The sequence below is a fragment of the Sturnus vulgaris genome, chromosome 8 (genome assembly GCF_052056855.1).
Source record: "Sturnus vulgaris isolate bStuVul1 chromosome 8, bStuVul1.hap1, whole genome shotgun sequence".
NCBI classification, from domain to species: domain Eukaryota; kingdom Metazoa; phylum Chordata; class Aves; order Passeriformes; family Sturnidae; genus Sturnus; species Sturnus vulgaris.
In genome coordinates, this window is record NC_142250.1 from 17681454 (window position 1) to 17694525 (window position 13072).

At 42.1% G+C, this 13072-nt stretch overlaps 1 protein-coding gene across 14 annotated transcripts in view; it reads left to right on the top strand.

Annotated features, from left to right (window-relative positions):
- The window catches only part of CAMK2G (calcium/calmodulin dependent protein kinase II gamma), a 119309-nt gene that overhangs the window by 88590 nt on the left and 17647 nt on the right, over positions 1-13072 (top strand). For 8 of the 14 annotated variants that reach the window (XM_088168952.1, XM_088168954.1, XM_088168953.1 and 5 more), the window contains exons 13-14: positions 1991-2031; positions 10578-10610. In XM_088168952.1, coding sequence (XP_088025078.1) covers positions 1991-2031; positions 10578-10610 — 74 coding nt within the window. The remainder of the gene's footprint in view (positions 1-1990; positions 2032-10577; positions 10611-13072) is intronic. The other 6 variants (XM_014879910.2, XM_014879911.2, XM_014879912.2 and 3 more) reach the window with 1 other exon arrangement.

Below are 13072 nucleotides of genomic sequence, written 5' to 3' on the forward strand. Positions count from 1 at the left end.
CTCTCCAGCTGTCTTTATAAACCACAGTGTTTATAAACCACATGAACCAAATACACCACAGACCAAGTTTCTTTCTACAGTACTGGTGTGCTGTCAGGCCCATGGGAGAGCAGTGTATGCCATGCAGAAGTACAGTCAGGGAAGGAGGCTGGATGGGCAGACTGCACCAGAGAACATGGATCAACATTACATAGTGCTGGCCTGCACAGAGGGACTCTCAGCTGAATTTGCTTTAACGTTGTAGAACATAATTTTAACTGTCTTCTGTCCTCAAAGACAAATGTGAGGCTGTGGGAAAACTGCAGAAAGTGTGAAACATGTTGCTTCCCTGCTTGTCTCTGGGATGTTCCCAGAACATATGGTGGTACTATTTTGCTTCTCTTATGGTGGTTTTGGTTGTTTGTTTTTTGTTTTTTTTTTCACTTCAAGGATGTTCCATTTGGCATATTTGTTAAGTTGCAGAATCCTTTACTCCTTCTGAAGTGTTGTAAGGTCATAACAGTTTATTGTTTTCAGCAGTTGTTGTGTGAGATGCCTTGATGCATGTGTGGAATGAATGCTGCACATTGGAACACTGTGTTTTGACACATCACATTCAGTAAACCTCTGCATGAGGTTCTTCGAATGTTCTTGGTTTCTGAGAGCTGTAATGAAAACAAATTGGTAATCTAGCTTTATACTTGCATTAGAATTAGGAAACCAATTCAAAGATTCTAGTAAGCTTATATGGGATACCACCTCTTTTTTGGGAGGAGATGCTGTAGTCATGCATCAAATCAGCTAATACTGTGTAGTTAATCCATATCTGCAGGGTCTGGTATGGAAGGCAGGATGGAAAATGTGGTTGACATAAAATTTGAACAGTTGCTTAGGTATTGCAAAAACCTTTTTTGCCTAACATTGCTGCTTCTAGAGAGACTGAGCCTTCTGTGCAAGTTGGTCAGTATGTCTTTGGGAATGGAACATTGCAACATTTCAACAGTCATGTGAGCATTGTCTTAGGACTTGCCTTTTCTCTAGGCCTCATCTTTGCTGTACCTAAAACCCAGCTGCCCAGACCCATAAGCTTCCCAGCAGCCTCTTAGGAGAGCCATAGCATGTGTAGGTACAGTAGTTGTCTTGCATGCTGTTTACAGAAGTAGATAGAACTGAATACATTCTTCATAGGTAGATAAGAAATGGTTTATATCTGTTGAAGTTGTAGATGGGGTCTTGCTGTTGGCAGTCATTGCTAATAGACCACTTTGCTATAAAGATGGAGCAGCTCCTCCATCACTCCCAAGTGTGCCTTCTGCCAGGCATTTGTTGTGGGCTCTCTGTGCTTATCATTCTTGTAGTTTCATTGGTCGTGCCACTTGTTCAAGTTGAGCACAGCAGAGCATCTTTATCTTTCAATGAAGAAATTCAGCCTAGTTCCCTGTGTCTTTTGTCATTCTTCCTTTTTCTAACAGTTTTCAGATGCTGCCTTTTGCACTTTTTCAGTCCCTTTTTTTTTAGTTCTCCAGCTATCCCCAGAGAAACGGTGAATAACAGTAATTAGAAGGCTTCTGTGTTATCAGCACCCCCTTTATAAATCATGTCTGTTATGTGAATGGCTGCACTTACAGGTGCAGCCTTTTTCCTGTTGCAATAATCAGACAGGTTTCTTAAGCTTTTTCCCCTGTAACTGCTGACACTTCTGGATGGGGTCATAGTGTGTGAGTGGAGGATTGGCAGAGAAGCTGTAAATTACCATTTGAGACTTGGTCTTCTTGAGGTGGTGAAAGTGTATTTTGCCTGAATAAGTGAACAATAGATAGGATAGATGACCCTTTGCTATCAGGATGAATCTGATGAGTGACTTGGCCTGTTTTCCAGGTCTCTTGCTGCTAGAGAGGAATTAGCAAGATGGTTGTCCTGCAGTTTCATGTATTTTTGAAGCAAGTGAGGGAGGAGAGAGAGAGGATAGTCTTGAAACCAAAATCTGACCTACTTCTGCTTCTCTCCACAGCTGCCAAAAGCCTGCTGAACAAGAAGTCAGATGGAGTGAAGGTAAGTTATTGCTTTGCCATTTCACTGCCTCTCCCACCATCTGAACAGAAGGCAGCCACTCTCTTTGGTGCCTGTCCCCTTCTAGGATAAAATCACAGCCCTGTCCTGTGGCTGGGATTGCTATAATCAGTGTCCTGTTATGGAACCCTGGGTGGGATCTTAGTGTCCCTTACATGCATAACTAGCTGAGTGCACTGTTGCAGCAGCAGGAATTCCTTTTCCCCTTTCTGTGCTGTATGCAGAACTGATCCACACTGGATTAGAAAGACCAAGGACTTGCTCAGTTGTGACACATGCCTCTAATTAGTCTGTTCTGTTCAGTGCTTCTGACTATGAAAATTGCACAGAGCAATTGTGAGTGACTGATATACCCAGCAGACCCCATGGAAGTTTCTTGGGCATCACTTGGACAGATGCTGAAGGTAGAGCTGGGAAGAAGGGTGGGGAAGGAGGAGCCAGAATGGAAACTGAGAATTGTGTAAAAGTTCAGTTTGTGTGCCTGAGGTTGAGGCACTCTCCTGTTCCCTTCTGAAGTGAATTATTTTTTCCCCACTTCAATGTCAGTCTTTGTGTTGCATGGTCATCATTTACTACTGGAGGTCACACAGTCCCTTGCCAAGGTTCTGTTGTTGCAGGCAGCAGCCCTTTACCATCTGATACTGGAGAGAGACAAAAAGGCTACAGCATAGTCTCCCCTAACTGTTCTGAAGGATAATTGTCCTCCACATGGAAAAGAAGAGCTGAGTTTATTTGCTTGCATTTTCCTTTGAAGTCCAAACCTTTCTCCACAGCTCAGGTGGAGCAGTTCATCTCCTGGTTTAGCCCTGTGGGCAGTCTTCATTCTCCCCGTGCTGGGGGGCTGACATTCACACTGTAGGACCAGCACACTTGTTCTCTCACACTCTCTGAGCCCTTTTCCATTTTAATGAGGATTTGTTCTCAAAGGGCTCACAGTACAAGCAGGCTGCTGGGAAAAGAGGTATTTTCAGAAGAGTTGTGTTTGTTCTGGGGACTGCTCTAATAAAACATGCATTCTTACAGTTCTGCAGTATTCTGCCATATTGGCATCCAGTTTTTGGAGTTTATTTTTTTGATCAAAATGCTGTTCGTGCCCTAGGGTTCTTGTCTTTGAAATGTGCCTGCAAGAGTGAGCTTTTGACCATTGCACTAGCCTGCTTCTTGTACAGACATGCACTGAACATATGCACACTAATACAGCAAGTGTGTTAGAGTTGTTGCATCTGTTGATATTTTAAACGTTACAGTAGAATTTCAGTGGAATATGAATGGATTATCCCAAATGTTGTGAAAACCAACAGGTGCTTGCTTCAAAATCTCAATGAGGCAGGGGAGAAGTAATTGGAAAAAAAGCAGGTATTAACATGTCTACATAGTTTTGTTACCTCTCTGGGAAAAAAAGTCGCTTTCTTCTTAGGATTCTTGGTTTCTAACAAGCTTTCTGGGATGTCACATCTTGGGTTAAAACATTCAACAAATGGACAAAGGATGTACACCTAAATCTTGAAGCACAACTTCCTGGTAATGTAGTTACAAGGAGACCCTGTATGTTAGAACCTTCCAGCTCCATAGAAGGCTTGTGGTATTTGGTTCATGGACTACACAATGTCTTCTTCTGTGAAAAGGATAATTCTGGATGTACTTTTCTTCAGCCCTTTGCTGTATATGTTGTTTCTAGTATGTGTAATTGAATACTTTGATAAAGTGGAAGGTATATTAAGAGAGCATAACATTCTCTTTTCATGGTGAATGAGATTGTCCTCTGGAAACCACTGCTTCTGCAGGACACTGGAGACCTGCAGTCAAGAGTCTGCATGCAGCTTCCTCCCTCCAAAGTGTTACAGCAGCCTGGCTTTGCAGTGTGAATCCCAGTGCTGTCTATGAGGTGCATTGCTCATATTCAGCCTGGGCTGAGGGCCTCCAGGAGAGGTGTTTAAGTTTTCTATTTTCCCTAAATGGTGTCTACCTTCAGGTACGGATTTTGAGTCTTCGTTTCTCTAAGTGTTAGAACTCAGGAATAAATCGTGTATTTCTTATTAAAACTCCTGTTTTGAGTTACTCTTCTGTTCAGTAATACAGACTTTTAAAAGTACAAGTTGTTTTCCCCCAGTGCTAAGCTTGGACAAGACAGAGAGTGTGTAATGGTCTGTGTGTGTGTTTGTAGGACATCCTTAACACTTCTGTTGTAGGATTTCTGTGTCTACATGCTTATCTCTTTCCTTGCCCTACTGTAATGGGTGCTGCATCCCATTAGATGTGTAGACTTTTACCATATCCATTTTCTTGTTGGAGAAGTACTTGGCCCATTGACTGCTGGGACAGACTTTGTGCTGGTCACTGGTTGGTGGCCTCACCACTGTAACCAGCATAGTTGTCATGTGTTGCTCCTTATGCAGGAAACTTGTAATTTTAGCTCCACTCACTTTCTCACCCTGTACAGTTCTGACAAACAACTTGTACCAGTGTCTGGTTGAGGTAAGAGCATCTGTCTTACTTGTGGCAAATGATTTTCTGCCCATTGCAGGAGTGCAGAGCACAAATACCGTGGCTTGAACACCAACCAGATTTTCAGCTTTGTGGTATCCTTTTCACTCCCACTTCCTATATAAATTATTCTACATCAGATGTAGGTTTAGAACGAGCACTGCATGCTGTAGTTTTAACTGTAGTCTGCTGCTGACCACATGCCATCTGGTTAGGCTGTTATCATGTTTCCTCCAGATAAGAAGACTGGTTTTTTTGATTGTTGAGTTTTCTATTTGCTTGTCTCTTACAACCTTTTTGGAAATCAACTCTTTATGGAGGTTTGAGAGAAAATTTGTTTCCGTTTCTTCACTGGTTTTATCTGATCCAGGGTGACTATGCACCATAAGACTGTTGTCACAGATATCCACAAAGTAGATAAGAATGGAAAGAGTATTTCTTCCACAAAAAGATTATTACACTAGTGTAAAACTTAATGGCTTTAAAGACATTGAGAAAAAAAGAACCACCAGTTCGTGTTATTTTTTTTCTCCATTCAAGGTAACTTTGCCCTTTTTTGGCTGGTATTCGGAGCTATCTGTGCTAGAATTCCGCATTGTTTGACAAGGATAGTAGGAATTTCTATTGCATAGTATTACACAAGCTTGAGTGAGACTGATACATCTTTCTCATGCTTTATTCCCAATAAATCCGTGAAAATGTGTGTTGGTGAATTTCTGATGCAAGGTACAGCATGTACTTGCTGACTTAGCGTAAATGAGAGGAATGATTTAACAGTCATACGTGGTGATATGAGCATCTCTAGTGTGAGTTGTGTTGAGCTGATGCATTAAAAAAAAAAGACCTAGATTTTGTTTCTCTAGCAATGGGGTCAAATCTTTCGCTAAAGGAAGTTTAGCACTAAAGCAATGAGGATACCTGCATTTTACTTGGATCTGACCATTCTGGAATCCAGTGTGAGAAGCTGAAATCATGAGGGGAGGACAGGAAAGAAACTTTTTTTTTTTTTTTATTCCAGTACTAATGTGTCCACACTGGGGTTGTTTAGATAAATTTCCATGGATATGACCCTCTCCTCCAGCAAATTCCTTTCCAAATTTTATTTGAAGCATTCCTGGTTTTCATTTTGCACAGTTGCTTCTATTTCAAGTACTAATTCTGCTAATTGCTAGATATTTCATCAGCTTGGCACTTGAGAACTTTTCCATTATCTTAAATAATGAATGATTTAAACTGCCTTGAATCTTAAATTCTGCCTGCTCACCAAACAGTAGTGCTGCACTCATTTTCTTCAAGCAGAATTTGGATCCAAGCTGTTGGAGTAGCAGCAGGAAGGCCCAAGTTTTATCCTCAAGGAATATGGTTTTCTGCTTTCAAATCCAGAAAGTGAGGCCAGAAGATACTGAGTGACGAGTTGCAGAGCCCCTGTAACATACCACATATCTTGTGGTCATCACTGTAGGTCCCAGGTATTTTTTAAAGATTCTTAATTTATGAGCAACATTGTGCATCTATCATTTTAAAATTTACTTTAGATAGTTTCAAATCAAATTTATTTGCTTTCTTGTTCCCCTTTCTGACTGTAATCTGGAGTTGCCATCTACTGCAAGGTGAGAGAGGGGTTAAGGAGTGGGATGGGGCAAACACCTGGATGAAGATTAAGGACACTTTATGCTGAGTGTCCTTCTTCAAAGCTTGTCAGGGTCTGGGCTCCCTGTAGTTAGTGTTACAGTCATACTGCCGATTTTTTTTTTTTTGTCTCTGGGTAGCATTTCAAAGAGAGTTGTGTTCCCTTTTTTCCGAAGGGGTATTTCACTTCTTACTGGTGTGAGAGAGTGTGTGTATTTCCAGTTCTAGCAGAGCCTGTAAGACCCATTTCTATAATCGGAATTTTTTAATGTACAAAGTCTTCTTTTCAGTTAAGCATGTAATTGTAATTCTTTTTAAATTGGTCCTTCTCTAAGCTCTTTGCCAGTTTCTTTTTCACTTTCTTACTTACTTCTGACCACTTGGGTTTGTGACTAGGATTTACAAAAAAAATACATCAATAATGTTCCTCAGGCCCACTGTTAACACTCTAAGTAGATAGTAAATTGTGGAGTATGCTGTGGGATTCACTTGCAATGCTCTGTTAAGTGTGTTAATTTTCTACCTTACCTTTCTGCCACATGCACTCTGTTTTCTTTCCCTGTAAAAGCTGAAGAGCACAGCTGAAAGGAGAACTCAACTGAAAGAGGAAAAATCCATTTATTTAGTTTAACAAGGTTAATATTCTAAAATCTGCCCTATATATTACATAACTTCAAAGAGGTACCAAATACCAATTGTTCTGCTGTTTGTAAGGAATATTGCAGTAAGTGTACATTTTATGCCTGATAGGTACCAGCCTTCCCTGCCCTTTACCCAGAAAAGAGTATGTGGGGAAGGAAGGATGCTCAGTTAACTGGCATGGCTGCTGGGAAGCAGTTGGTGAAAGCATGCCTTAAACAGAGAAGGCACAGTAGCAAGGTGAAGCAGCCTATAAAATCTGCAGGGATCATGTAACGTTCTCACAGTGACCAACAGGAGTTAATGCTCCTATCTCTGTATCTGGACTTGTTATAATCTTAGAGCCACACTGTTTAAAGATTGTTTATGATGAAGCTAAACAGGGATAACCCAAGTTCACCTGAACAGCAGAGTTTTGTGCTGAACTGTGTTATGCTAGACACCTGGAGAGTACTTCAGATCTGTTTAAGTGCTGGCATCCAGTAGCACATTATATCCACCTTTGATGCATTCAGTTTTTCACTGCATTGTTGTAATGCCTAGAAACACCAACAGAGATCAAGGGTCCAATGTGCTTAGCTAGTGTTGGCTAAGCAGAAAATCCCTGCCTCTTAGCTTACAATTTAAATAGACAAGCTGGCAAAAGGGCAAGAGAGAAGATGGATTGACAAAGATTAAATTATTTGCTCAGCGTCACACAAAAGGGCTAAAGCAGAAGTAGAAATAGAACCTCAAATTTGCTGGTTCAAGATGACTCTCACTATGATGATCTGCTTTTAGTCCAACTTTTTTTTCCTACCTTAAGTTCTGAAATGACTATACTCTCCATAGGAATATGAGTTGCTGCAAGCATGGTATTTTAACATAAATACTGTCAGTATTAGGCTGGGGGAGAACTGTATGTACAAGATGGAAACACAGGAAGCTGTGAGTAAAAAAAAATAGCCATGTTAAATTCCCAGGACTGTGAATGGGACCTTGCTTGGAATCACTCTACTTCTTATAGTATGTTTTAGTATGTGCTGTGGAATGATTTATGCTCACCATTTCTAGTGTTGCTGCCATGCTGAAGAGAAAGTGATTCTTCAGATTGTCTTCTGTCTCCTGCTGACTTCTGTTGATTGTCACCTAAAGCAAGACTCTTACCTAAAGTTTCAATGTAGAGAATCTGCTTCTCTTTTAAGATGAATTCACACACATAGTAAAAATAGAACTGTAAGGAACATTCATCCCTAGGTTTGTTGTCTGTAGTGCTTTGAGAGAATGTTTTGTTACTCAGGCATAGGGAAACCCTTAAAGTGACCAGTGAGGTATTTTACCATAGGTTGTGTCTGCCTTTAACAATTTTTTTTCATTCCCTGGGACATGCCTGCCCTGCCTAGTCGTTCTTAGAGAGGTATCTGTGTTATGAAAGGAAAAGAGTACTCTGCAATTAAGCTTCTGTTCTCTTTACTTTGCTGAGTTGCAGTCACATTACAAGAACAAAAAGCTTTGCTCACTCAGCTAGTCACCTTGGGAAGGTAGCAATAGATGGTTCTGATGCAGCTGCTAAGATGTATTGGGACATTGATCTGGTTTCAGTAACTTCCTTGTGTATGATTTGACTTAATAAATTTTGATGCTTTAGCACTTATTGCCAGTGCCTCATGTTGGCATTATCTAACCTGTCTTGTGTTTTGGTAGTACTTTCATGCTCTGTTTATAACACAGACCTCACTTCCTTTCTTTTTCATACTGCCAACCTAGCTTTTATTCCCTGTGTTATTATAGTAGCCAGTAATAATGTGCTTTCTGGGATTTCTACACTACATCAGGCCCCGTAATAGACTAACACTGTTTTAAATTTAGTTTGTACTCTAATTAAGTTCTGATCTACAGAGAGTTGTTTCCTCCTGTGTCAGTGTTACTTGTGCCACTGTGTAGGAGGGTGTTTGTTTTCTGCATGGCTTGGTTGATTCTTTTCATATTGAACCTTTTGCTTGTATCTTAACGTTTTCTGTCCCTATTTTCTTTTTTTTTGTAACTTACTGGAAGTCTGTATGAATTTCAAATGAGACCATCTTTCTCAGAGACAGGTTTACCTCAGTATCCATATAGTCTCTTTTTGTCTGCTGCAGCTTACAGGATACATTAAAAGTAAAAACTGAAGTTTTTCATTGGTATGAATTTCCACTTTTCCCAGTTAAAAATTCCCTGTTGTGATGGGGTACAAAGATTTCTCTGTTGATGATGGTCTAAGCATTATATTCATGCACTGGTAGTACATGCTATTTTAGTTCTAGCTTGAGGAAAAGCCTGTGGAGAAGCTAAACTGTCCTGAAAGAAATTAGAAGAAACACAAATTTGTAAACCATGTAATGGCAAGCCCTGTGTTGTGCCTCCATGAAGTGGAGAATTAGTGAGAAAAATGCTGAACAGATCAGTCTGTCTGTACTGAAATTAAAGATCAGATGAGGCAAAAGCTTTGCTAGTTTGAGTCTGTTCATGCAGTGCTATGTGACTGTATGGTGTGATGAAGAATGTGCTTCTGGGCATGAGGTGAACCTGGGCACTTCTGCTTTCAAAGACATGCCAGTCTGTGTGCTCGAGCTGTGGTGTGAGGGTAGCAGGGATGAAGGCAATATTCAAGGTGGAGGCTGTGAAGGCTCAGTAAGTGTGTGAAGTGGGGAGCTCCAACTCCCTGGCCTGTTGTGTGCTCACAGGCTGCTCCAGGGGGTGCTGTGGTAGTGTGCAGGAGTCCAGAGCTGCAGGACTGAGCCCACGGCATCATGGGTTTGGACTGACGGGAGGTGTGCTGTCCTGTACCACTCTGTGGGCTAGACTGTAGTAAGCAGCAGAGAAATAGGCTAGATAGTTCTGAAGGAGAAGGGCAGGTGGAAAATGTACGTGGAGACAGCAAGGAGCGGGTGTAGCACTGTAATGCTGAAAGACCTGCCAGGCTCAGCTTGAACTGGAGGAGGACACTAAGTGTTTAGTGAAAGAGGAGGGAAATGCATGCTGAGCCTCATGTACTGGAGGGTGCAGTTTGGTGTGAAGGTGTCTTGAAGATGACTAAAGATGCCATTGAACAAGTGTAGAGTCCAAGAAGGCTGAGTAGTGTTTGAATCTGTTCTCCCAATATCTGAGAGTGCAAAGTGTTCTGGTTGTTGAGTGCTTCTGTCTTTCTTGTTTGAGCATTAGTGCACCTTACCTCTCCAATCAGCCCCAAATTCTATGTGAGTGAGGGAGCCTTTCTCCTATGCTATGCTATGCACACAAGTTCCTTCTTCTTTCTTTAGCCCCTGCGTGTGCCTTTGCATTGTGGCCTCCTCTCTGCCCTCTAATTTGAGTTACAAACACACCTCTGCATCTTCCAAATGTGAACACACAGTGGGTTTCTCCCTACCTCTTCAGTTTGGCTGTGGAAACCACCCCATTTTCTGAGGTGGGAGAGCACAGAGAGACACCCCCTTGTATCTTGTGCATATATATATTACTATCTATTTTTCCATTATACCAGTGTGTTGGGCACCTATATTCTGACCTCAGTGTTTGAGGGGATGGGGGTCTTCAGCCCTGCCCTTTCCCCTGGTGTGTAGTCATGTGCTTTAATGGTGACTTCTCTCTCTGTTCCTTTTTTCTGTGTCTCTGCCTTTCTGCTGCTGCTTATACCTGCCTCAGGGGAGCATTATTGGCAGGGGGGCCCTTGCTGGCACACTAATGTGTGAATAGTTTCTGTGCTTTTCTTCTCATCTCCTCTCTTCCCTTCTCTTTCCCTCTCTCAATGATGTGTCCAGAAAAGGAAGTCGAGCTCCAGTGTGCATTTGATGGTGAGCACCTCCCGTAAGCTGCCTGCGATTCGTGCCTCCGCCATTTCCATGCCATGCACGCTCGGCTTGTGCTCATCACCCTACATAGCATGTCCGTGCAGGGGGGTGGCAGGGGGGATCAGTGTGCACTCAAGGGTCCATGTCCTCACAAAAAGGGCTCTGTGATCCTCTGGCCACATACAGCTCCCATTTTGTGCAGAAAATCCAACTCCTGGCAACACAGTTTGACTTTGCCTGCTCCGAGTGTGAAACAAAAAAAGGCAGTGGTTCTCCTGGGCTCAGCAGAGCAGGTGTATGCCTTGCCTGGACACGAGGCCTTGTGATTCTGTTGCAGAGGTGCCAAAAAGAGGAGCAGGTGCTTTGCCTGGTGTTGGTGCTGTCATCCTTGATAGGAGCCTTGCAGTGTAGAACAAATTGGGAGTCACTCCAAATGTGGCAGAGACTGATGGGGCTCCACTGTTGTGATGAAATGTGTGGGCACAGCACCACTGGGCAGCTCGGAGCTGCCAGTCACTTCTTTTTTTAGCATACTTACTGAAAAGGTTTGTCAGAGCCTTTATAATGCAAAACTTCCTTTTGTCCTGATCTTGTTTATGTATCCCAGCATTACCAAATACCCAGTAACTGCCTCCCCTGTCCTGTTCATTTCCTTTTTCATCCATCAAGGTGTTTGACATTTACAGAATTTGTCAAAAAAGTAGTCAAATCCACTCTCAAGGGTCCAAAGAGGAAATTGGCCAGTGTCATATTGTCAGAAGTCATACACAGCCCAATGACACACTTTGACACCGGGGTATGAACAGTAACTAAAGTACAAAAAATAATTACTGTATTATCTCCTACGTGCAGAAAAATAATAGAAAATATTTCTCCCCTGTTTCGGATAGAAGTGGGAATGTTATAGTACCAAGAAAACAGAAAAATTGTTTCTGTATTACTACATGGAAGATACTTCTATTCTTCTTTCAATGACACCTTAAAACTGTGTAAGAAAACCCACAAAAAAACCTAATCCCAAAGTACTGCTTTGAAAACCTGAAGTGAGTGATTTTTCACCAGCCCTGCCTTTATGCAGGGCAGAAGTCCACTGTGCCTTTCCTGCCCTTTTTTTCTGCCCCCTGCCAGCAATACTTAAATTCCCTTTGCCTGTTGTTTTAAAGCAGGCGGGATATGTAAACCATGTAAGCATCAGCCTCTGAAAACATGGAAGCAGTGAAAGTGGCTGAATACCCAGAGACAGCCCCTGTGTTGGTAGTTCCTTTCTTGTAGGGCTACATGTGTGTGTCCCTATGATATGAGCACTGGCCTGTTTTCTTTCTCTTGCACCCTCTGTGCTGTTCATGCCTGTCTGTCTGTCTCTTGTCGAGCTCAGGAAATGTTGCCAACTTCTGTGCCGAAACTAATCATGTTACAGACCTTAAGAAGGGCCTAGCACCTTTTTAGGTGAATTGGCCTCTTTTAACTTGAGTTGTACAAAATTACCAAGGATTGTACCCTGGCCAGTGACTGACGTTGGTTGGCAGCAGGGGGGAAGGAGGGGTAAGAGTTGACTGTGCTGCCTGCACTTCTGGGAAGGGAAGGCTTTTTCCAGGGAGGAGCAGTTGGTTAGATGGCCACCTGATATGAGTGTGTGCAGGAAGCTCAATATGTCAGATACCTTCCTTCACCTGAGAAAGAGCTGTGAAAAATGTGTAGGCTAAGCTGCCTCTAATTTCATTGGGACACTATGCTATAGTAAAATGCTATCCAATTCTGGACTAGCAAACATGATACTTGGTCTTCTTCAGCCCACTGCCTGGGGAAGAATATCACGGGTGAGATGGGTGCTCAGTGCAGACTGGAGGGCAGGCTGTATGCTTTGGGTGTGTGGGGGTTTGCACTTTATAAGGCAACATAACACTCCTAACAGGCTGTTGTCAACTTTTTTTTGGAACAGTGGCTGCCTGGATGTTTTTTTAGATTTTGGTTGATCTTGGTTTTTTTGTTGTTGTGGTTTTGGGGGTTTTTTTGTTTGTTTTTTTTTTTTTTTTTTTTGCTGATTTTTTTTTGTTGTTGTTTTGGTTTTGTTTTGGGGTTTTTTTCCTCATTTGGCCTTAGTTATAAAGCCTTCCAAAACACTGGAATTATTTTTGTATAGCTTCTTTCATGCTAATTTTATCTTCTTATCCCAGTGGACTAAGAAAAATGGGTTACATTCTTCTCACTGGAAGAGGTTTGGAAGATAGATCTCTGCATTAGGATCACTGTTTCTGAAGAAGTACACGAGCCTCAGTGCTGTGTGGAGGGTGTGGACCATTGTGAGGAGTTTGATTGTGTTTGTGCCACAAAATAGCTTGGGATTAATTTTTTAGGTTGATCTGCTCCTCTTTGACATCCACAGTGACCTGTCATCTCTTCTGCCATCAGGCTGGAAATACATGCATAAAACAAAACTCTTGGAAGGCCAGAGTCTTAGGGCAATG